General features: G+C 46.7%; 2 protein-coding genes across 2 annotated transcripts in view; both read left to right on the top strand.

Annotated features, from left to right (window-relative positions):
- The first annotated feature begins 7475 nt into the window (after window positions 1-7475).
- PAQR7 (progestin and adipoQ receptor family member 7) lies at window positions 7476-13579 on the top strand. The gene is made up of 2 exons (XM_065893506.1): window positions 7476-7569; window positions 11487-13579. Exon 2 carries the CDS (start codon window positions 11508-11510, stop codon window positions 12558-12560), a length of 1053 nt encoding a protein of 350 aa, XP_065749578.1. The 5' UTR covers window positions 7476-7569; window positions 11487-11507; the 3' UTR covers window positions 12561-13579.
- A 1165-nt stretch (window positions 13580-14744) lies between these two features.
- AUNIP (aurora kinase A and ninein interacting protein) overlaps window positions 14745-22417 on the top strand; it is a 32916-nt gene continuing 25243 nt past the window's right edge. The window contains exon 1 of the mRNA XM_065880812.1: window positions 14745-14913. Within this exon, the coding sequence (XP_065736884.1) occupies window positions 14833-14913 (81 nt within the window). The 5' untranslated portion in view covers window positions 14745-14832. The remainder of the gene's footprint in view (window positions 14914-22417) is intronic.

The raw sequence follows: 22417 nt of genomic DNA, 5'->3' as shown, positions 1-22417 counted from the left end.
ATCCTTCTCAAACTCTTCCAAAATATTGCAGAGGAAGGAACACTCCCAAACTCATTCTATGAGGCCACCATCACCCTGATATCAAAACCAGACAGATACTACAAAAAAAGAAAATTACAGATCAATATCACTCATGAATATAGATGCAAAAAATCCTCAACAAAGTACTAGCAAACAGAATCCAACAACACATTAAAAGGATCATACAACATGATCAAGTGTGATTTATCCCAGGGATGCAAGGATTTTTCAATATACGCAAATCAATCAATGTGATATACCATATAAACAAATTGAAGAATAAAAACCATATGATCATCTCAATAGATGCAGAAAAAGCTTTTGACAAAATTCAACACCCATTTATGATAACAACTCTCCAGAAAGTGGGCATAGAGGGAACCTACCTCAACATAATAAAGGCCATATACGACAAACCCACAGCAAACATCATTCTCAGTGGTGAAAAATTGAAACCATTTCCTCTAAGATAAGGAACAAGACTAGGATGTCCACTCTCACCACTATTATTCAACACAGTTTTGGAAGTCCTAGCCACAGCAATCAGAGAAGAAAAAGAAATAAAAGGAATACAAATTGGAAAAGAAGAAGGAAAACTGTCACTGTTTGCAGATGACATGATACTATACATAGTGAAACCTAGAGGTGTCACCAGAAAATTTCTAGAGCTAATCAATGAATTTGGTAAAGTTGCAGGATACAAAATTAACACACAGAAAGCTCTTGGCATTCCTATACACTAACAACAAAAGATCAGAAAGAGAAATTAAGGAAACAATCCCATTCACCATTGCAACAAAAAGAATAAAATACCTAGGAATAAACCTGCCTCAGGAGGTAAAAGACCTGTACTCAGAAAACTATAAGACACTGATGAAAGAAATCAAAGATGATACAAACAGATGGAGAGATATACCATGTTCTTGGATTGGAAGAATCAATATTGTGAAAATGACTACACTACCCAAAGCAATCTACAGATTCAATGCAATCCCTGTCAAATTACCAGTGCCATTTTTTACAGAACTAGAACGAAAAATCTTAAAATTCGTATGGAAACACAAAAGACTCCGCATAGCCAAAGCAGTCTTAAAGGAAAAAAACGGAGCTGGAGGAATCAGACTCCCTGACTTCAGACTATACTACGAAGCTACAGTAATCAAAACAATATGTTACTGGCACAAAACAGAAATATAGATCAATGGAATAGGATAGAAAGCCCAGAGATAAACCCATGCACCTATGGTCAACTAATCTATGACAAAGGAGGCAAGGATATACAATGGAGAAAAGAGAGTCTCTTCAATAAGTGGTGCTGGGAAAACTGGACAGGTACATGTAAAAGAACACTCCCTAACACCATACATAAAAATAAACTCAAAATGGATTAGAGGCCTAAATGTAAGACTGGACACTATAAAACTCTTAGAGGAAAACATAGGAAGAACACTCTTTGACATAAATCACAGCAAGATCTTTTTTGATCCACCTCCTAGAGTAATGGAAATAAAAACAAAAACAAATGGGACTTAATGAAACTTAAAAGCTTTTGCAAAGCAAAGGAAACTACAAACAAGACGAAAAGACAACCCTCAGAATGGGAGAAAATATTTGCAAATGAATCAACAGACAAAGGAGTAATTTCCAAAATATATAAACAGCTTATGCAGCTCAATATTAAAAAAACAAACAATCCAATCCAAAAATGGGCAGAAGACCTAAATAGACATTTCTCCAAAGGAGACTTACAGATAGCCAAGAAGCACATGAAAAGCTGCTCAACATCACTAATCATTAGAAAAATGTAAATCAAAACTACAATGAGGTATCACCTCACACCAGTTAGAATGGGCATCATCAGAAAATCTACAAACAACAAATGCTGGAGAAAAGGGAACCCTCTTGCACTGTTGGTAGGAATGTAAATTGATACAGCCACTATGGAGAACAGTATGGAGATTCCTTAAAAAACTAAAAATAGAATTACCATATGACCCAGCAATCCCACTACTGGGCATATACCCAGAGAAAACCATAATTCAAAAAGACACATGCACCCCAAATGTTCATTGCAGCACTATTTACAATATCCAGGTCATGGAAGCAACCTAAATGCCTGTCGACAGATGAATGGATAAAGAAGATGTGGTATATATATACAATGGAATATTACTCAGCCATAAAAAGGAACGAAATTGGGTCATTTGTAGAGACGTGGATGGATCTAGAGTCTGTCATACAGAGTGAAGTAAGTCAGAAAGAGAAAAACAAATATCGTATATTAAGGCATATATGTGGAACCTAGAAAAATGGTACAGATGAACCGGTTTGCAGGGCAGAAATAGAGACACAGATGTAGAGAACAAACGTATGGACACCAAGGCGGGAAAGTGGTGGGGGGGTGGTGTGATGAATTGGGAGATTGGGATTGACATATATACATAATATGTATAAAAAAGATAGCTAATAAGAACCTGCTGTATAAAAAAAAATTAAATTAAATTAAAAAATAAAAAGGAAAAAAAACCCAAAACTGAGCCCAGAGAGAACAAGGAGGAGCCTTGCCCAAAGTCACACAGTGAGTTGGGGTAACACCACCAGGACTTGGATCCTGTCATCAGGCCTGTGCCCCACAGCTGTCTCTCTGAATGGGCTCAGAGCTCCCTGAGGGCAAAGGGGTGTCCCTCCTAGACTGTCTTCCCTCAGCGGTCCATCCATCAGGCTGATGCTTCCAAGAAGGGTTGGGCTGTCTCCCCACTCTGCCTGGTCCAGGTCTTTGTACACCTGAGGAGCTGACATGCCCTGTCATTGTTGGTCCAATATTTACTGAGGGCCTACTATGTGCAGGGATTCCTCACCCTTCAGGTGCTCCCACTCCTGCAGGGAGATGTTACACTAGGAGTAGAAAGGTATTTCAACAGAAGTCCTAACTCTGTGCCTGAGGCTGGGCATATCAGGCGAAGCTGCCCAAAGAAAGGGCTTTCGGTGGGAACTTAAATAAGTTAGGGGAGCAGAGGTGGGGTGGAGCTCCCCAGGCAGAGAGATGAAGATGGGGAAGGTCAGGTGTGTCCCAACCAGAAGCATCCTGGAGAGGTGGGCTGTGTGGGTTTAAGTGGCTTCAGGGTTGGGCCGCACGCTCTCGCTGGGAAACTCGGGTGTTCCTGCTACAACTTGCCCCCTCCCCCTCAGGTCAGCCAGTTCCAGACTGGGAAGCTTGTGGCTCAAGGCAGCCGGAAGTGGAAACTGCTCAGCTGGAGCGCTTGCTGAGCAACGACGTCTGCTCTCTGGGCCTCCGAGTTCCCATCAGCACGAAAACCACAGGAACTCCCAAGACTGTCGTCACCGGTGTGGCTGACCACTCTCGCCTCCACGTGCAACACGTGTACGCCATTGGGTAGAGGCTGCTGGCGCCCGGCCAGGCGGGCGCGATAGGCGGGCGGCGGCCTAGTCCTGGGCCCGGAGCCCTAAGCGAAGGCCCACTGCCGCCCGCCGCCGCCCCGCCCTCCCCCGGCTCGGGGCGGAGCCTCCGCCTGGCCGCCCCTTTATCTGCCCGCTTGTAGCCGGGATGCAGAGGGCCGCCGAGGGCCGCCGGGTCGCAGCCGGGCCTCCTTTTGCAACTCGGTACCGGGCTGGGGGAAAAGTGGGAGGGGCGGGCGGCGGGCAGAAGGGGTCTCCCCGCGGGGCGGAGCGCGGGGAGCTGTGTGCAGCCGAAACTCGGGGCTAGGGGAGGTGGGGGCACGTGGGGAGGGAGTGGGAGGCTGACAGCGGGGATCAGCTGGAGTGGGGCGCCACTGAGGAGGGACTGGAGCAGTAAGGAGGAGCGGAGCTGGAGGCCGAGAGTCTCAGGGAGGAGTGGGAGGAGACTGGAGGAGAGGGGCCATCAGAGCCGGAGGGAAGCGCATCTGTGAGGGAGTGAGCAGAGGCGCGAGCTGGCCTGGGAGGGCCGTGGCGTCTTGGAAGAGAATAGGCACGGAGCACGCTCCTTCCACTGAAGGAGGAATCTAGTGAGATTCTGGGGGCAAAATGGGGCGTGAGTACCTGGAACTGGGTGATGTGAGGGGCTCCCAGTTGGGAAACCGGAAACAGTGGTAAGAGCGATGCTGGGGCTCAGAGGGGCTCTTGCTCCAAAGCAGCTTAGGTCCCGTGGGAGGAGGAAGCCTCCTTTGGTGTCGGGAGAGCATGAGGTTTCCTCCCACTCAGTGAGGGAAGCACTTGCCTCAAGACTATAGGCTTTGAGGACCTCTAGAGGTTTCCCTGGGGCATGCCACCGGCCCCCCCCTCCCCCTCCACTCCGCCCCAAGCCTGGCGGGAGTGAGAGGTCAGGTCAGGCCAAGGGGGAGTTTAAGAGTTAGATGTATTCTCAGGGCCTGGCTGGCTGCTCCTAGGTGGATGTCCCATTAGAGACGGACTCAGCCTCCCATCATGTGGTTTGTGCCACCGCTGAGCCCCTTAGTGAGAGGCTGCTTTTCCCCAGCCTCAGTTTCCCTGCCAAGAGGTCAGTGGTGAAACTGGTCAGTGGTAAAACCCAGGTCCCTTTTCTGTCCCCCTGGGCTGGAAACTAGCTAGTTCACCCAACCTCTCTGGGCCTGCTTTCCTCCACCAGGTGCTTCCTTTTCCTCAGAACAGTTCTGAGTCTGAGATCCTAGGAATTCTTTTAAGAGTGATTTATTTCATGCTGATCACACTTTCCAGTACAAATGGAAGCCCAAAGTGCAGTTACAAAAACAAAAGCGTTTTCTGTTCAGTTTTGGAAGACATGGAGGAAACTTTTCTTTAAACACGTTGGGTAGAACTGGGGAATTGGTTTGCATTGAGGGAGGTGACCCAGTTGCTGAGATATCACGAAGCCAGCCAGGGATGAAAACTTTGCTTGTACAATCTGTGGCCACCCACTGGGTGCCTGGGAGTTGACCACAGCAGTTGAAGGGCAAGAGCACGGGTTTTGGAGTAAGATGTGCTCTACCATCCTGCCTCACTCTGGGGCTGTGACAACAGCTTAGCCACAGGTTCAAAGAGTTGCTGAGAGGGAGAGGTGAAATGTGTGTAAAAGTTCTTTGTAAACAGCAAGCTACTGTAAATTATTAATGTTAGTGCCTAGTCTTTTTTTTTTTTTTTTTTAATTTTTGCGGTACGCGGGCCTCTCACTGTGGTGGCTGCTCCCGTTGCGGAGCACAGGCTCCGGACACGCGGGCTCAGCGGCCATGGCTCACGGGCCTAGCCACTCCACGGCATGTGGGATCTTTCCAGACCGGGGCACGAACCCGTGTCCCCTGCATCGGCAGGCGGACCCTCAACCACTGTGCCACCAGGGAAGCCCAGTGCCTAGTCTTATTAATAATATTTCAGGCTCTGCCATATTGTGTCATCCTTGTCAGGACCCCTCAAGAGGGTTTACCTCTGACAGCCCCATTGTTAACACTGGTCTGGCTTTTTTGTTATTTTTATCTAATGAGGTTAAACTTTGCCTTTCATGGCAAGATAAAGTTGTCTTTAAGGGAGTTCCTGAAACATCAGGGCCCAGAGAAGCAACAATGAATATTTTGCATGCCAGGAAGGAGGCAAAAGAGGAAGTAGAATTATAATCAAATGATACTTAAAAGAGTTAGGTGCTATTTAGTTAGGCTGTTAAGCTCCAAATGGGCAGGGTATTAATACCCTTAGGGGTTACCCTTAGCTGTTAATTAGCTGGACTATTAGTTCTATGAGGGCGGTGTTTTAACTGCTTTGTTCACTGCAGAAGCTTCAGCTCTTGACACACAGTAAGCCTAAAACAAATATTGCTGGAATGTCTCGGGCACTGAAGGGCCCTTTGAAGTCATTGGTGAATTTACTCTGTCCTTTGACATTTGGAGAAACAGGGCCAAGCGTGGAAGGGACTTGTCCAGGGTCACACTGGGATTGAGTGGCTGAGTCAGGACTAGAATCCAACAAAGATAGTGGAGCCCATGCTGTGCCAGAGCCAACACCTAGCTAGCATCTGTGACTTTGTTTTGCTTGAGGTAGCTATTATTATCCTCCGATTTCAAATGAAGAAACAGGCCCAGAGAGGTAAAGGGACTTTAGCAAAGTCACACAGCTGGTAAGTTCCAGACCTGACATCTCATCCTCATATAAAAATGGGGACCTGGGTTCTCTTGAAATATCTGCCGGAGGTGAGAGGTTGGTGCCCTCCCTTGGGGGAGCAGCTCTCTCCAGTTCTCCGTGGTTACAACCTGGGTGGCTTCTCTCTGGGCTGGATTTTCCTGGGCCCAAGGGCATTTCATTTGTGTGAGTGAGCCCTGTCAGGGCAGGGAGCCTGTCTGCCTCGTTCACCATGTGCCCCTGCCTCGTACCTGGCATATAGTAAACACTGAGTAAAATCTGTGGGATGGGTATAACCCAGGGCTCTCCCACTCCAAAGCCTATTCATTACCCCAGCCCCACAACTTGGTCTGCTGTTTTGCCCCCAGAGGTATCAGGGGGAGACCAGGAGGAACTAGGGGTGGCAAGCCTTGGTTGAGGAAGGAGGTGAGGAGGTTGACCTTGAGTTTAGAAAAGGGGAATGTGAATTGGGAGGGCTGGGGAGTGAGGAGAGGAGAGGAGGAAGGTGCTGCTCAGATTGACAGAAGGATTCCCACCTGGGCCCTGGAGATCCCAGTTCTGAAGTTCAGCCAACCCAGGAGCCTCCCAAACCTGCGAGACATGCCCCAACCAGGCCACAGACCTTTTGCATTACCTGCTAGCACAGTCTACCCCCTCTACCCTCCTGCTCTGGGATGGGCTCCTGGGGCTGCTGAGCTTGAGGCCCTTTTCTCTGGGGATTTCACTTCCCAGCCACTTCTCTTGGGTCAGTGGGCAAGTGCAAATCTTCAGAGCCCTGTGAATCCAGAGGTTACTCTGAATGGTCTTTGCTGAGAACACTTTAATTATTAAACTCCAACCAAATTCCCTTGGTCCCTAAATGCATCCTCAGAGAAGGGTAAAGATTTAAAGAGACAGTTAACTTTCCAAACCCAGTGGAACCAGCTATCAAGGGCTAAAAGAGGACCGAGTTTTTTAGAGAACCCCAAGTAAATTTTTCAAGCTGGCAATATTTTAAATACTAATACTCAGGCTGGGGATACTTCAAATACCACTACTCTTAATAATAATAATTACTACTACTATTAGTAATTAATACTAATAATAGGAATCATTTATTGAATCCCTAAACAGTGCTAAAACTGTCCTCATAAATTTAATCTTTGTAGCAATCTATGAGGTAGATAATATAATTCTTATGTGGGAGCTGAGGATCAGAGAAGGATCAGAGAAGGTGAGACACTTGTCTTAGGTCACACAGCTAGTATGTTATGGAATCAGGAGTCAAGCCTGGTTTGTCCAAATCTGAAGTCCATCTCCTTCATGAGCCTTTATAGTGTCTCTTTTCTCCTTGGTTCCTAACTTCCTTTCATTGTGATTCCCAGTCTGTAGAGGACAGAAGCCAATCAAGTTTGCCTCACATCCGTGAACCAGGCCCTGGACACCTGGTCTCAGCCCAGCTTTGCCCGCCTTGCTGTGTGATCTTGGGTAAGTCACAACATTTCAGCTAGCCCTCAGTTTCCCCAAATGTTTCATGCCAAGGTTAACCACGAGCTTCCTTCTGCAGCTAAGGCCTGGCTAGGGATGCAGAGTTTAGCCTGGATTTGACCAACGTGGGAGTGGTGATTGGGGGAGGGGAGAGGGTGGAGGTTGTCTTTAGCCCCACCCTCTGGTGACATCACACAAGACCCCTACAGTCCCTGGAAGCCCCACCCCTAGTGACCCTCACCTGTGGAAGTGCCACCCAGTGCTTGGCATCTGGCGAATTTGCCCTGTTCCACAGCAGAAGTCATCAGCCCCTGGGTTCAAGAGAAATCCTTAGGTAACCAGTGCAATTAGGGAGACTTGGAGGGGGGCCATGGAGGTGTACTGGATTGGGGTGGGATGCCTGGAACAGCCAGGTTCTGGCAGCCTGGTGGGCAGACTACTCAAAGGATGCCCTGAGGGTGCCCTCTGAATACTCACCCTCATCCTTCTGGCTCTTGCTAGACTCCTGCCCCTGCTTCTTTCCCCTGGATCCAGTGCCCCTTTCCATGGAGTCAGGAGATGGGAACTAACTCTGAAAATAGAGCTATTCAAATGGAATGGGGCCACTGGTCTAAAGGTCTAAAGGAAATAGGGCAACTTGACCTCTGTCATCCCAGTATGCAGCCTCTGGGTTCTGTGCTTAGGGCCCACTGTGTCTGGGGGAGGGGAAGGGCTGCAAGTGAGCTATCGCCCACCTGAGGAGGTAGCTGTGAGCCAGGGCTTCATTGGTGCAGAGAGAGTGGGTAGCTGGCAACTGGGTGAGTCTGAGGTCCCTGGATGCAAGTCAGTTGCTAGAAGCCTAAGGAAATAATTTATGGGAAAGGACCTAGTTGCCTGCTTTAGACCAGTGTTTTCCAAAGTAGTTCTTTGGGATGCAGTTAGGTGTGACAAGAAGCAGGGCAGCAGGAGTGGCTGCGAGTATCTGTGCTTTGCAGTCGGGGAGCTGGGTCCGGATCCTGGCTCCATCTCTCTCTCTCCCTCTCCCTCTCTCTGTATGGCCTTGGCTAAGGAGCTCCCAACCTCTCTGAATTTCACTCAACAACAAAATGGGCATAGTAATACCTACCTCACAGGCTAGTTATGAGAATTAATTGCAACAAGGCTATGAAGAGTGAGCATATAGTAAACACTTACTACATTTCAGTTAGCTTTATAATATAATCATTACTGGGAAAGGAATCCTTGGTCATGTAAGCTTGGCAAATGTAGGTTCAACAAAGTAAAGCAGGCTTCTTTGGTGCAGACCTTCTCCGAGCCTTTAATATGCTGTTATTACTTGGGAAGTTCTAAGAGTGGGATGTGGAGCATCGGACTGGACTTAACAGATCACAGGGACTCAGGAACTAAGGCACCATCGAATGTCATCATCCCCTGGTCTTTGCCCTCATGGTGGAATGGAAACGTGGCTGGATTGGGCAACTCTGGGGAAGGGCTTGCTGTCTCTGGGCTCTTGTTTTCTCAATGTAAAACAAAAGAGCTGCGAGATGCTTTCAGAGGCCTTTTCTGGTCCCCTGAAGTTCTGAGTTGGGAAGACGAAGTTGTAGACAAGGGTAGAGGCCAGACTGTTGAGGCTAAAGCCCTGTCTCTTGGGGAGGAGAAGAAATCCAGTGCTGGCTCCTCAACCAGGGGAGTTCTTATGCTCTGGACAGAAGTGGCCCCACTAATTAGTTCATTAGCAAGGTCTTCTTCCTAAACCTGCCAGGCTGTATGGGAATAGAAAGTAGTGGTGTAATGACATTTAATTCTTTCCTCCCTACCAGATGAGGAAAGGCCAGAGACCAGAGCTGACTCCAGAATGTAATGCAGGAGGAGCTCAGGGATGCAAATCAGGCTCGGGGTGTGGAGGTGTGTGGGCTGGGGGCTTGTCTTGATGTTGCCTTTGCATAGCAAGCTCATTGCATTTACTTGGACCATGTGCGAATTATTGGGTGGCTTTGGGGGTGATCACGGTGCTGCTGGTGGCGGGGAACTTGAGTGCAGATCTTCTTGCCTCTTAGAATGACTGGTGCAAAGGAAGTTGCCATAAATATCTGATGAACGATGGACAGAGTACATCTGGCTGCTGAGTCCAATAAGCTTCTTGGGGGAGAATCTGAGGGAGGGGAGTTGTCTGTCTAGCTAGTTGTCTGGCTAGTTTTTCAACAGATATTTGATTTAATGAATGAAACAGTGAATAATGATAAGCCTGAATTAAGTAATTGGTACCAGGCAAAAGCAGTTTATAATTATGAAATGATTAATAGTACTTGCCACCTTGTTTTGCAAAGGGCAGTTTAAGGAAGTGGTTAAGATTGCAAACTGAGTTTATATCATGCCTCTGCCACTTCCTAGGCAGGATACTTAACTTCTCTGTGCCTCAGTTTCCTTATCTGAAAAACGGGCATAATGATAGTACCTATCTGATAGGGTGCTATGATGCTTAAATGAGTCAAATATGCATAACGTGCTTAAGACACTGACACATAGCACATGCTGTGTAAGCATTTGCTATGCTTTGTTTTCCTCTCTGTTACCTCTACCATATCATGAAGTTCCTGAAGGTAGGGATCAAATTCTTTTCTACTCTCCTGCCCACCCCCACCTTTGAGACCCGGCACAGGACATGAAGCAGAGAAGGGGCTCAGTAAGTGTTTGCTAAATGAATGAATGTGTTTTAAATGCTAAATTGTATAACCCATTATAGATCTCCCACAGGGAGAAGTAAGGGGGCATTAAGGAAGTCCCCTGGAGGTGGCAGCTTGTACTGGTTTTAAAGGATTTCAGTAGAGGGAAAGGAAGTTGGCACAGGGTCTGACATTTGGGTTAGGTGGGAAATGAGGGTGGGAGCAGGTCATGGGGTCTTGAATGCCAGGTGAGGGGTTAGACTGGATTTATTTGCAATTAGCAATGGTGGAAGGGCTGGAGGGGGGAACTTTTGAGTGAGGGTATGGCTGAGGGAAAGGGCTGTTTTTATAGGATCAGTTGTTACTAGGGTCTTTTGGGAAAAAAGTGGCTTTTCGAGTTGGGCCTTGAAGGCTATGAAGTATTATCAGGATGCTATTATGTTGTTTTTTCATTCAACAAACATTGAGCACCAGCTACCTGCTAAGCACCAGGGGTTCACAAAATAATAAGACAAACTGCCTACCCTGGAGGAGCTCACATTAACAATTTAATGCCCGTGAGAAGTATTATAATGGTCAAAGGATTGTAGGCACTCAAGTTAGAGGGATCATCATCGGAGGACCTCCAGGGAAAGTGTCACAGAAGAAATGGGTTTTGAGGGATGAATAGGAGTTTGCCAGATGGGCAAGATGAGGTAAATGGCTCAGATGGAGGGAATAGCTTGTGCAGAGCTATAGACATGTGAAATAGCAGGCCCACGGTTTTGATGAGGCTCTGGCTGGATGTGAAATGCACTGTGGTTGAGTAATAAGGCTAGGAAAGGTAGTAGGGACCAGATCATGTAGGGTGATGGAGGGTCAATGGCAGACCCTGGCCACTCTGAAGGAGTTAAAGGTAGAGGCAGCAGGTCTGTTAGCAAGGTCATTGTCAGGTAAACACTGATGGCAACATGAACACAGGAGAAAACAGTGAGGGTTGCTGTATAGAGCCTGGACTGGAAAGAAGTAGGATGACATAGTGAGCCTCTTTAACACATGCCTCAAACATTTACTGAACACCTACTATGTGCCAGGCACTGTTCTAGGCACTTGAGATACATCAGGGAGAAGAACAATCATGAGTCAGAGCTGAGCTCTCCCTTAGGACAACTCCCCTCCTCTTAAACTCAGTGTAGGGATAAGGGGGTGGGGAAGAGCACAGCCCCCCAGCTGCTGCTCATGGGGCAGGAGGGTGAGGACACCAGCCCCCTGACCTTGCTCGGGCCTCTCTCCCAGCTCCTCGCCCCACCCACAGCCATGGCCACAGTGGTGGCCCAGAAGCTCAGCCACCTCCTGCCCAGTTTGCGGCAGGTCCACCAGATGCCTCGGCCGTCTGTGCAGCCAGAGCCTGTGTTCACGGTGGACCGAGCCGAGGTGCCGCCCATCTTCTGGAAGCCATACATCTATGTGGGCTACCGGCCGCTGCATAGGACCTGGCGCTTCTACTTCCGCACACTGTTCCAGCAGCACAACGAGGCGGTGAACGTCTGGACCCACCTGCTGGCGGCCCTGGTGCTGCTGCTGCGGCTGGCCATCTTTGTGGGGACCGTGGACTTCCGGGGAGACCTGCACGCCCTGCCCCTCTTCATCATTGTTCTTGCCTCCGTCACCTACCTCTCCCTCAGTGCCTTGGCTCACCTCCTGCAGGCCAAGTCCGAGTTCTGGCATTACAGCTTCTTCTTCCTGGACTACGTGGGTGTGGCTGTGTACCAGTTTGGCAGTGCCCTGGCACACTTCTACTACGCCATTGAGCCCGCCTGGCATGCCCAGGTACAGACCTTTTACCTGCCCATGGCTGCCTTTCTCGCCTGGCTTTCCTGCGCTGGCTCCTGCTACAACAAGTACATCCAGAAGCCCGGCCTGCTGGGCCGCACTTGCCAGGAGATGCCTTCGGCGCTGGCCTACGCACTGGACATCAGCCCCGTGGTGCACCGCATCCTCGTGTCCCCCAACCCTGCCATGGACGACCCGGCTCTTCTCTACCACAAATGCCAGGTGGTCTTCTTTCTGCTGGCTGCCACTTTCTTCTCTGCCTTCGTGCCTGAGCGCTGGTTCCCTGGCAGCTGCCATGTCTTTGGGCAGGGCCACCAGCTCTTCCATGTCTTCTTGGTGCTGTGCACACTGGCTCAGCTGGAGGCCGTGGCGCTGGACTACGAGGCCCGGCGGCCCATCTATGAGCCTCTGCATACCCGCTGGCCCCACAACTTCTCCGGCCTCTTCTTGCTTACTGTAGGCAGCAGCATCCTCACTGCATTCCTTCTGAGCCAGCTGGTACGGCGCAAACTCAGTCTTGATCGGAAGACCCAGTGAAGGAGGGTGGCAGCTTTTAGGGAGGGAGGTATAGTGGGGGCCCAAGGGTCCGGGCTTGGCTCCAGATGGGAACAAGGCCTGGTAAAATTGCTTGTGTCTGGCCCTCAGTGACTTCTCTGTGCACGCCTCAGCTGCCAAGGGGGGCACTGGCCAGTCCTTGGATTTGAGGATTGACTGGAGCTGCTGGGGTCCACTTCAGGGCCTGCCCCAGCTCCCTGCCCTGGGAGAGGGAAAGAGAAAGATGTGGGGCACCCTGGTTTGCCTCCCCCCATTGCCTCTCACTTAGGGGTGAGGATGGAGGATCAGCTGGGGCCAAGACCCTGGCCTGGGCCTTCCAGATTATCTGGGAGGGGGTGAAGTTGGGATTTAGGTCAGAGTCAAATCTGAGCTGAGAGATAGAGGAAGGGTCAGCAACTGCCCTCTACCCAGATTTCACTGGTGGATAGGGAAAGGACAGGCCCAAAATGTGTGCAGGATCTTACCATTCTTGAACCCCAGCCTGAAGTTTTGGTGCTGCAGAGAGCCCCCAAAGATAGAAGATTGTGCCAGGTAGAAATGGATCCCATCCAGTGCCCCATACCTCTTCAGCCACTATCCCAGACAGTGAGCCCTGACCCTCCTAGCTCTGGCTTCTGCGTCCCACACATCCTGTTCCCAGTGTCTTTCCTGGTTCCCTTGTTCATGATTCAGTGTTTATCCATTCAGTGTTTCTTGGGCCTCTGCTCAGAGGCAGGCCACTGACTGGGCTCCGTGGATCAATGCAGGATGGTAAAGGCTTTAATATCGGAATGAACTGTCAGGGGAAGCACTGAGGAGGGAATAATTAGTGTTGCCTGGGATCCTCAGGGTCTTGGGTTGGGGAGGGTGAATAGGAGTTTACAGATGGAGAAGAGGAAGGGCATTCCAGGTAGAGGGAAAAACCTGTCCAAAGGCCAAGAGGTATGGAAGAAGGAGTTCACTGCGGCTGGAATTAGGAGTAGTCTGGACTCTGATGTCCTGGATGCAATAAAGTGACTGTGATAAGAGCTGCCTCTTTGCTTTTTGTCTCCTATCCTAGAGAGGGAGCCCTGGTGCCCCTTGAATCTGTTCACTGTGTTGGAGGAGGTTTTCATGGGGAGGCTGGGGGTGGGCATAGGGAGGAGGGGACAGATCCTGTCTTATCTTTGCCTGGGGGTGGGGTTGGGGTCTTATTCACTATATATGTGAACTTTTTTTTTTTGGTAGGAAAGGTGGGGCAGTTTTATTACTAAATAAGTTTTAGAAGTGAAAAGAATGTGTTTTAAAATACATGATTTGACAAAGATTTCACTTTTTGGTTTTTCAATCAAGGAAGATCTTATATGTTAACTTTTATGATATTTTTATATGTTAATATTTACAGTGTTGCCTTTTCCACAGTACATAAGCAATGTATGGTAATATACGTACAGTGAAGGAAAATTAGGAAGTACAGGTAAGAAAAGCAAAAAAACCCCTGAATGAATAAGAAATGTCATTCCACTGCTAAAATATCCTGTTATACATATAGTACATCTATGGAGATTGTGGTTATGGTTGCCAGCATTTCTGCATCTCTGAGGGGCTCTCAGAATTTACAAAGTACTTTCACAAACCTTATTTGATCCTCTTTAAAATCCAAGGCCACACAGTAAGCGAGAAAAGCAATACTGAAAGCTAATTCTTGACTGCAAATTTTTAGTTTTATTCTACTTAACGTTTTCTAAATCCTCTTCCATGAGGTTTCATAGTTATCCTTAGCTTTTTGTTTCTTGTTTTGAATTACAAAAGTAATCCATCTAAGGTAGCACTGAGGACCCCAGCTTTGCAGTTGGCGGATCAGAGCCTCCTCTCCTCTTCCTTTTGAGATGTTCCTGAGGATTCAGCGATAAGACAAGGAAAACCCTGAGCCCTGATAGTTATCAGTAAGAAAGTGCAACTAACTCAGCAAAAAGAAAATGTGCATTCCTTGTGCAGTGTCGCGAACGCGTTCACACAGCACAGTTCTGGAATACAACTTCTGAATGAGAAAACCAGCAAGAACGCGGCCTTGGTAACATTAAGGGGTCAGGCGGGCAGGGTTTAGGGAAGGGGCGGGGCTTGGGCCGGGGCGGAGCTGACGCTGGGGGCGGTGCCTGAGCGGGGGCGGCCGCGGCGTAGCTCCGCTCCCAGCGTTGGCGCGAGATTCGGACGTCGGCGGAGTCAGTTTTGGCGGTACCCTGAGGCGGCCGGACCCCCACTCCGTTATCCCGTTGTCTTCGTCTCCTCAGCGGCCATGAGGCGCAGAGGCCCGGAGGAGGAGGAGGCCTGCGGCGTGTGGCTGGACGCGGCGGCGCTGAAGAGGCGGAAAACGCAGGTAAGGGCGTTGAGGCGAGAGAGGGTGTTGGGGGAGGGGTTAGAGGCCCGGAGGTGTGAGAAGTGAGGAGTTTGGGAGGACCTGGATGTGATGTGGAGATAGACTCGGGGACCGAGAACGAATAGCTTTGGCTATTCAGCGGAGAGAGGGGCTGGAGTCTGAAGAAGGTTGAAAAATGGGGTTTGGGAAGGGTGGAGAGAAAATGGGGGCGGAAGGCAGGCAGGCTGGCGGGGGTGGGGGTGGGGTAGGGTGTGTGTGGAGAGACTGGGGCAGCGAGGTTTCGAGGTGAGGGCAGAGGGTGGAGAGAAAATGTGCTCCGAGGAGCGTAATGCAGCAGACCCCTTAACTCGGAGTCCCTTCAAGACGGTAGCAGAGGCTGAAATACGGAGGGGTGGGTGCATACGCAAACTTCGGAAGTTCTCGCCCCGAGGTCCGTTTCTTCCCTACTTGTCAGGTTGCCGGCCATCTCCCTGCCCAGAGCATGTAACTTTAGGGGAAAAAGAAGAAGAGACGGGGAGGGGAGCTGGCCTAATATTTATGAAGCATCCGCTGGGTGCCACATACTGTATTAAGTATTGAATGTGTGTTATATGTGTCATCAGCCTTATGGAAATGAGGAAACTGAGGTGAGGTAATGAACCCGGGTTCACCCAACTAGGAGAATTGGAAAGCCCACCCAGGTTTGGCACATACACAAGAATCTCTGTTAGTCATTACAAAGAAACAAAAGTATGGGATAATAATAGTTAATGTTTATTGAGCATTTTAAGCTGGACACTGTGCTGGAATTTGTTGAGTTATCTTATTTGGTGCAATTCTATGTAGTAGTAATACAGTGATACCCATTTTACACGTGAAAAACAGGCTCAAAGCAGACAGTAACGGCAGAGTTCTTGCTCTTACATTGCTTACAGTCTTGTGGGGAAGAAAAGATGTACAGATAATAGCAATATGTAATTTATTGATTACTTTCTATGTGTCAGGCACTTTGCTGGGACGTTACATGCCTTATCAGTGGCAGGTACTCAAAATTCAATGAAGTAGGTACTGTCATTATCTCTGTTTTATATTTTTCATATATATTTGGTCTTTGTCTTTGGTTCTTGGCTCACAGCTCCTAAAACCCTTGGAATTTCCTGTGTTAATGAGTGATAATGGTGTCTTTTATATTTAATGAGGTGACTTTTGGAAAGCCCTTAGGTAACCTAAGGATGGGCTGGTTGCCAGGAAAGCCATCCATGTGATTAGAGGGTTGGAACTTTCACTCCCTCCATTCTCCTACCTCTAAGGAGAGAAGGGCTGGAGATTGAATTCAGTTGCCAATGGCCATTGCCTAAATCAATCATGTCTATGTAATAAATCCTCCATTAACAAACCCAAATGGGGCTTCCCTGGTGGTGCAGTGGTTGGGAGTCCGCCTGCCGATGCGGGGGACGCGGGTTCGTGCCCCGGTCCGGGGGGATCCCGCGTGCCGCGGAGCGGCTGGGCCCGTGGGCCATGGCCTCTGAGCCTGCGCTCCGCAATGGGAGAGGCCGCGGCGGTGGGAGGCCCGCGTACTGCAAAAAAAAAAAAAAAAAAAAAAAAAAAAAAAACCCAAATGGACAGGGTTCAGAGTTTCCAGGTTGGTGAACATGTGGAGGTGCAGGGAGAGTGGCGTGCCTGGAGAGGGCATGGAAGCCCCGTACCCCTTCCCACATACCTTGCCCTATGCGTCTCTTCTATCTGGCTGTTCCTGAGTTATATCCTTTTATAATAAACCGGTGATCTAGCAAGTAAAATGTTCCTGTGAGCCACTCTAGCAGCTGAACCTAAGGAGGGGGTTGTGGGGACCTCTGATCTATAGCCAGCTGGTCAGAAGTATAGTTAATAACCTGGATTTGGGATTGGCATCCTGAGTAGGAGGGGGTTGTTGGAACCCCTAATCTATAGCCAATTGGTCAGAAGCACAGATAATAGATAGATAGATAAATAAATATATGGATGTATTTCCCCCACAAATGAGATTATATCAGACAGTTTGTTCTGCTACTCACCTTTCACTAAATATATGATGGAGCACTTTCCATGTGAGACATACGGGTTTTAGTATGGGTTTTTAAAAAGACCATTTTGGGACGTCCCAGGTGGTCCAGTGGCTAAGGCTCAGCGCTCCCAATGCAGAGGGCTTGGAGGTAAAAAGATTTAGGGCTTCCCTGGTGGCGCAGTGGTTGAGAGTCCACCTGCCAATGCAGGGGACACGAGTTCGTGCTCCGGTCCAGGAGGATCCCACATGCCGTGGAGTGCCTGGGCCCGTGAGCCATGGCTGCTGGGCCTGCGCGTCCGGAGCCTGTGCTCTGCAACGGGAGAGGCCACAACAGTGAGAGGCCGGTGTAACGCCAAAAAAAAAAAAAAAAAAAAAAAAGATTTAGCATTTGATTTGTATATTTGCTGTCTCTTAAGTGTATTATATTTAAAATGTCATTATAACTTAGAAAATAATTTCTGTTTCTTCTTCATCTATGATGCAGTTTGGTTCCCTACCCTTGAGATAAGTAGCAGAGAAGGAGAAGTGGACATAACTAAGAGGGAGACGGAAATGCAAAGATATCAGAAATCTTGGCCGAGTCATCAGTGGTTTCTCTGCCAGCCTTGGAGGAGCACTGAATGCCACTCTGACATTCTCCAACTTTATTAACTTTCAGTCCATCAGCAAATGCTATGGACTGTGCCTTCAAATGTATTTAGAATGTCATCCTTTCCTACTGTTTCTACTGCTGCCACCTGAGCCAGAGTAACCCTTTGCTCACTGTTAAGTTTAAAACCATCTAGTGGTTTCTTACCTTCTAGTAAAAACCAAAATCTTTTTAATGCCCATAAGACATCATCTGGTCTTGTGTGCCCTCTTATGCCTTTTAGACCTCATCTACTCTTCGCTCTGCCTCTACTCCAACCGTACTGGCCTTGCTGTCTTTCAAGGCAAGTACATCTGTGCTTGGGACTTTTATATACTTGTGCCTGAAGTGCAAAGGGATTAGAGAGCCGCATTTCTCTGCTCCTTCATTTGTTCAAATGTGAACTTAACTGAGTTTTTTCTTAACCATCCTTTCCCTTATCCTCTACTCCCCATACTTCTAACTACCTTAATCTTGCTTTGTTTTTCTCCATAGCACTTTTCACCATCAGACATATATGCTGCATATTTACTTTTTCACTTATTGTCTTTCTTCCCCTACTAGAATGAAAGTTCCGTTAGGCAGTCCTTCAGAAACTTTCTGGCATGTAATAGGTACTCAGTAAATATTTATTGAATGAGCAAATGAGTGAATGGTTTAATCTATCTGGTGGGCTTGGCTTTCAGAAATGCAAATGGAATGGAGCAGTGGGTGGCAGCTGGAAGGACTTTGAAGGGAATGCTAGTGAAAGCTTGAAGAGCTTTTAAGGAACTGTTTCTAAAAGTCTGATGACCTTTGAGGAGGCTGTGGGTGAGGGTTTAAAGGGAAGTGAGAAAAATCTTGGAAACTGGTTATGCGTTGACAAAGTTTAGCAACACTGTTGGCTGTAGTAAAGTGGAAGGTAGAAAATGTACCTAATGAACTGGATGATGTAGCCAAGGAGATTTCCAGGCAGAGTGTTAAATGTGCTAGCTGGGTTTTTTTTGGCTGGTCATAGCAGAAAGCTAGAGGAGAGAGAGAAGCTGAAGGAAGGTCTGTTAAAAAGAAGCATAGCCTAGCTGGTTTTTGAAAATTCCCAGCCTCTCCAGGCAGCACACAGTAGGACTTATTTAGTTAGTTAGTTATTTATATTAAACTAAAAAAAATTGTAGTTGCTGTACAATATTATATAAGTTAAAGGTGTACAATATAGTGATTCACAGTTTTTAAAGGTTATACTTCATTTATAGTTATAAAATACTGGCTATATTCCCTTTGTTGTACAATATATCCTTGTAGCTTATTTTATTTTGTTTATTTTTTAATAGATCTTTATTGGAGTATAATTGCTTCACAATACTGTGTTAGTTTCTGTTGTACACCAAAGTGAATCAGCCATATGCATACATATGTCCCCATATCCCCTCCCTCTTGAACCTCCCTCCCATCCTCCCTATCCCACCCATCTAGGTCATCGCAAAGCACAGAGGTGATCTCCCTGCGCTATGCTGCTATTCCCACTAGCTAACTATTTTACATTCTGTAGTGTATATATGTCAATGCTACTCTCACTTTGCCCCAGCTTCCCCCTCCCACCCCATGTCCTCAGGTCCATTCTCTGTGTCTACATATTTATTCCTGCTCTGCAACTAGGTTCATCAGTACCATTATTTTCTTTTTTTTTAGATTCCATATATATGTGTAAGAATACGGTATTTTTCTCTTTCTGACTTACTTCACTCTGTATGACAGACTCTAGGTCCATCCACCTCACTACAAATAACTCAATTTCGTTTCTTTTTATGGCTGAGTAATATTTCATTATATATATGTGCCACATCTTCTTTATCCATTCATCTGTCGATGGACACTTAGGTTGGTGCCATGTCCTGGCTGTTGTAAGTAGTGCTGCAGTGAACATTGTGGTACATGTCTCTCTTTTTAAAATTTATTTATGTTTGGCTGCTTTGGGTCTTTGTTGCTGCGCATGAGCTTTCTCTAGTTGCAGTGAGCGGGGGCTACTCTTTATTGCGGTGTGTGGGCTTCTCATTGCGGTGGCTTCTCTTTGTTGTGGAGCACGAGCTTTAGGCGTGCAGGCTTCAGTAGCTGTGGCATGTGGGCTCAGTAGTTGTGGCTCACGGGCTCTAGAGCACAGGCTCAGTAGTTGTGGCACACTGATTTAGTTGCTCCGCGACATGTGGGATCTTCCTGGACCAGGACTTGAACCCGTGTCCCCTGCATTGGCAGGCGGATTCTTAACCACTGCGCCATCAGGGAAGCCCACGTGTCTCTTTTTGAATTATGGTTTTCTCAGAGTATATGCCCAGTAGTGGGATTGCTGGGTCATATGGTAGTTCTATTTTTAGTTTTTTAAGGAACCTCCATACAGTTTTCCATAGTGGTTATATCAATTTACATTCCCACCAACAGTGCAGGAGGGTTCCCTTTTCACCACACCCTTTCCAGCATTTATTGTTTCTAGATTTTTTTTTTTTTTTTGTGGTACGCAGGCCTCTCACTGTTGTGGTCTCTCCCGCTGCGGATCACAGGCTCCGGACTCGCAGGCTCAGCGGCCATGACTCACGGGCCCAGCTGCTCTGCAGCATGTGGGATCTTCTGGACCGGGGCACAAACCTGCATCCCCTGCATCGACAGGCAGACTGTCAATCACTGTGCCACCAGGGAAGCCCTGTTTCTAGATTTTTGATAATAGCCATCATGACTGGCGTGAGGTGATACCTCATTGTAGTTTTGATATGCATTTCTCTAATAATTAGTGATGTTGAACATCTTTTCATGTGCCTCTTGGCCATCTGTATGTCTTCCTTGGTGAAATGTCTATTTAGGTCTTCTGCCCATTTTTTAATTGGATTGTTTGTTTTTTTGATATTGAGCTCCATGAGCTATTTGTATATTTTGGAAATTAATCCTTTGTCCATTGTTTCATTTGCAAATATTTTCTCCCATTCTGAGAATTGTCTTTTTGTCTTGTTTATGGTTTCCTTTGCTGTGCAAAAGCTTTTAAGTTTGATTAAGTCCCATTTGTTTATTTTTGTTATTATTTCCGTTACTCTAGGAGGTGGGTCAAAAAAGATCTTGCTGTGGTTTATGTCAAAGAGTGTTTTTCCTGTGTTTTCCTCTAAGAGTTTTAGAGTGTCTGGTCTTACATTTAAGTCTTTAATCCATTTGGAGTTTATTTTTGTGTATGGTGTTAGATGGTGTTCTAATATCATTCTTTTACATGTAGCTGTCCAGTTTTCCCAGCACGACTTATTGAAGAGGCTGTCCTTTCTCCATTGTATGTTCTTGCCTCCTTTGTCGTAAATTAGGTGACCATATGTGCGTGGGTTTAACTCTGGGCATTCTATCCTGTACCATTGATCTATATTTCTGTTTTTGTGCCAGTACCATACTGTCTTGATTACTGTAACTTTGTGGTATAGTTTGAAGTCAGGGAGCCTGATTCCTCCAACCATGTTTTTCTTTCTCAAGATTGCTTTGGCTATTTGGGGTCTTTTATGCTTCCATACGAATTGTAAAATTTTTTGTTCTAATTCTATGAAGAATGCCGTTGGTAGTTTGATAGGGATTGCATTGAATCTGTTGATTGCTTTGGGAAGCATAGTCATTTTCACAATATTGATGCTTCCAATCCAAGAACATGGTATATTTCTCCATCTCTTTACGTCATCTTTGATTTCTTTCATCAGTGTTTTATAGTTTTCTGAGTACAGGTCTTTTGCCTCCTGAGGCAGGTTTATTCCTAGGTATTTTATTCTTTTTGTTGTGATGGTAAATGGGATTGTTTCCTTAATTTCTCTTTCTGATTTTTCGTTGTTGGTGTATAGGAATGCTGGTGATTTCTGTGCATTAATTTGTATCCCGCAGCCTTACCAAATGCATTGATTAGTTCTAGTAGTTTTCTGGTGGCATATTTAGGATTTTCTATGTATACAATGATGCAAACAGTGACAGTTTTACTTCTTCTTTTCCAATTTGTATTCCTTTCATTTCTTTTTCTTCTCTGATTGCTGTGGCTAGGACTTCCAAAACTATGTTGAATAAGAGTGGCGAGAGTGGACATCCTTGTCTTGTTCCTGATCTTAGTGGAGATGCTTTCAGTTTGTCACCATCGAGTATGATGCTAGCTGTGGGTTTGTCGTATATGGCCTTTATTATGTTGAGGTAGGTTCCCTCTGTGCCCATTTTCTGGAAAGTTTTTATCATAAATGGGTATTGAATTTTGTCAAAAGCTTTTTCTGCATCTATTGAGAGGATCATACGGTTTTTGTTCACTTTGTTAATGTGGTGTATCACATTGATTGATTTGTGTATATTGAAGAATCCTTGCACACCTGGGATAAATCCCACTTGATCATGGTGTATGATCCTTTTAATGTGTTGTTCGATTTCTTTTGCTAGTATTTTGTTCAGGATTTTTGCATTGTGTTCATCAGTGATATTGGTCATTAATTTTATTTTTTGTGATATCTTTCTCTGGTTTTGGTATCAGGGTGATGGTGGCTTCGTAGAATGATTTTGGGAGTGTTTCTCCCTCTGCAATTTTTTGGAAGAGTTTGAGAAGGATTGGTGTTTGCTCTTCTCTGAATGTTTGATAGAATTCTCCTGTGAAGCCATCTGGTCCTGGACTTCCGTTTGTTGGAAGATTTTTAATTACGGTTTCAATTTCATTACTTGTGATAGGTCTGTTTATATTTGCTAATTCTTCCTGGTTCAGTCTTGGAAAATTGTAGCTGTCCAAGAATTTGTCCGTTTCTTCGTGGTTGTCCATTTTATTGGCATATAGTTGTTTGTAGTAGTCTCTTATAATCCTTTGTATTTCTGCAGTGTCAGTTGTGATTTCTCCTTTTTCA

This window comes from Phocoena phocoena, chromosome 1 (assembly GCF_963924675.1).
Source record: "Phocoena phocoena chromosome 1, mPhoPho1.1, whole genome shotgun sequence".
Taxonomy (NCBI): domain Eukaryota; kingdom Metazoa; phylum Chordata; class Mammalia; order Artiodactyla; family Phocoenidae; genus Phocoena; species Phocoena phocoena.
The sequence above is the reverse complement of the archived record's forward strand: the minus strand, read 5'-3'. Positions and strand labels throughout refer to the sequence as shown.